Below are 489 nucleotides of genomic sequence, written 5' to 3' on the forward strand. Positions count from 1 at the left end.
ACCCACGACCTCCTCCCCGCAGGGACTCGACACCGGAAGACTACACGTTCGTCCTCGAAACAGCAGCGGAGAGAAAAGCCCGAAAGAGATCGCACTGGGTCGCTTATACCACTATGTTCGTCATGTCCATCGGTTTTTCTATCGTTCTGAGTGGTGTTTGGCCGTATCTGAGTGAGGTGGGTGTTCTTAGCTGTCATTGGGTGTTCTTGGGCGAATTTAGGTGTTCTTTTAGGTGTTCTTGGGCGAATTTGGGTGTTCTTGAGTGAGTTTGTGTGTTATTAACTGTTCTTGGGTGAATTTGGGTGTTCTTAGCTGTTTGTGGGTGAATTTTGGTGTTTTTAGCTGTTCTTGCGTGTTCTGGGATGAATTTTGGTGTTCTTAGCTGTTCTTGCGTGTTCTTTGGGTGGATTTGGGCGTTCTTATCTGTTCTCTGGTGTTTCTTAGTATTCTTTTGGTGTTCTAGGGTGTTCTTCCTTAGTCTCTGTCTAT

General features: G+C 46.2%; 1 protein-coding gene across 1 annotated transcript in view; it reads left to right on the forward strand.

Moving 5' to 3' along the window:
* Nucleotides 1–489, forward strand: part of LOC119585084 (major facilitator superfamily domain-containing protein 8-like) — a gene marked incomplete in the record, with an annotated part of 19,608 nt that overhangs the window by 10,599 nt on the left and 8,520 nt on the right. Inside the window, 1 exon segment of the mRNA XM_037933704.1 lies at nucleotides 23–176. Coding sequence (XP_037789632.1) covers nucleotides 23–176 — 154 coding nt within the window.

Source organism: Penaeus monodon, chromosome 19 (assembly GCF_015228065.2).
Source record: "Penaeus monodon isolate SGIC_2016 chromosome 19, NSTDA_Pmon_1, whole genome shotgun sequence".
Classification (NCBI taxonomy): Eukaryota; Metazoa; Arthropoda; class Malacostraca; order Decapoda; family Penaeidae; genus Penaeus; species Penaeus monodon.